Source organism: Diceros bicornis, chromosome 7 (assembly GCF_020826845.1).
Source record: "Diceros bicornis minor isolate mBicDic1 chromosome 7, mDicBic1.mat.cur, whole genome shotgun sequence".
NCBI classification, from domain to species: Eukaryota; Metazoa; Chordata; class Mammalia; order Perissodactyla; family Rhinocerotidae; genus Diceros; species Diceros bicornis.
The window spans coordinates 60218873-60219853 of NC_080746.1; the positions used below are offsets into that span (position 1 = coordinate 60218873).

Here is a 981-nt window from a genome sequence, read left to right on the forward strand (position 1 = left end):
CAAATATCCCTTTCTTCTCAGTCCCTCATTATGTTGGTCTTCAATAACACCAATGCTCAGCCTCTGACCTTCCTCTTGACGGGTATCCCAGGCCTGAAAGCAGCCCAGGTCTGGATCTCCATCCCTGTTTGTCTCCTGTATGTTATCGCCCTCTCTGGGAACAGCATGATCCTATTTGTGATCCTCCGTGAGCAGAGGCTCCATGAGCCCATGTATCATTTCCTCTGTATGCTTTCAGCCACAGACCTGAGCTTGTCCCTCTGCACACTTTCCACTACCCTTGGTGTCTTCTGGTTTGAAGCCCGAGAGATAACTTTAAATGCCTGCATTGCCCAGATGTTCTTTCTCCATGGATTTACTACCATGGAGTCTGGGGTTCTGCTGGCCATGGCCTTTGATCGTTTTGTGGCTATCTATGACCCACTGAGATACACCACCATCCTCACCAATGCCAGGATTGCCCAGATTGGGGTGAGTGTGTTGATAAGGAATGTTGCCATCATGTTACCAATTGTGCTCTTTGTCAAGAGGCTGTCCTTCTGCAGTTCTACGGTCCTCTCACATTCTTACTGCTACCACGTTGATCTCATTCAACTTTCATGCACAGACAACAGAATCAACAGCATCCTTGGTCTGATCGCACTCTTCTCCACAGCAGGGTTTGACTGTCCTTGCATCTTGCTCTCCTATGTCCTGATCATCCGATCTGTCCTCAGCATTGCTTCCTCAGAGGGGCAGCAGAAAGCCTTCAACACCTGCGTATCTCACATCAGTGCTGTTGCCATCTTCTACATCCCTCTCATCAGCTTGTCTCTTGTCCATCGCTATGGTCATTCAGCACCTCCATTTGTCCACACCATCATGGCCAATGTCTTCCTGCTCATCCCTCCTGTGCTCAACCCTATCATCTACAGTGTGAAGACTAAGCAGATTCGAAAGGCTATTGTCAAGGTCTTAATTCAGAAGCGGCTCTGTATCTAA

General features: G+C 48.4%; 1 protein-coding gene across 1 annotated transcript; it reads left to right on the forward strand.

The window, feature by feature from the left end:
* Positions 1 to 981, forward strand: LOC131407977 (olfactory receptor 51F2-like). The gene has a single exon (XM_058544560.1). It carries the CDS (start codon positions 31 to 33, stop codon positions 979 to 981), a length of 951 nt encoding a protein of 316 aa, XP_058400543.1. The 5' UTR covers positions 1 to 30.

What these genes read in the sequence shown, in the direction of transcription:
- LOC131407977 (XM_058544560.1), top strand. Translation starts at nt 31, where the DNA reads ATGTTGGTCTTCAATAACACCAATGCTCAGCCTCTGACCTTCCTCTTG.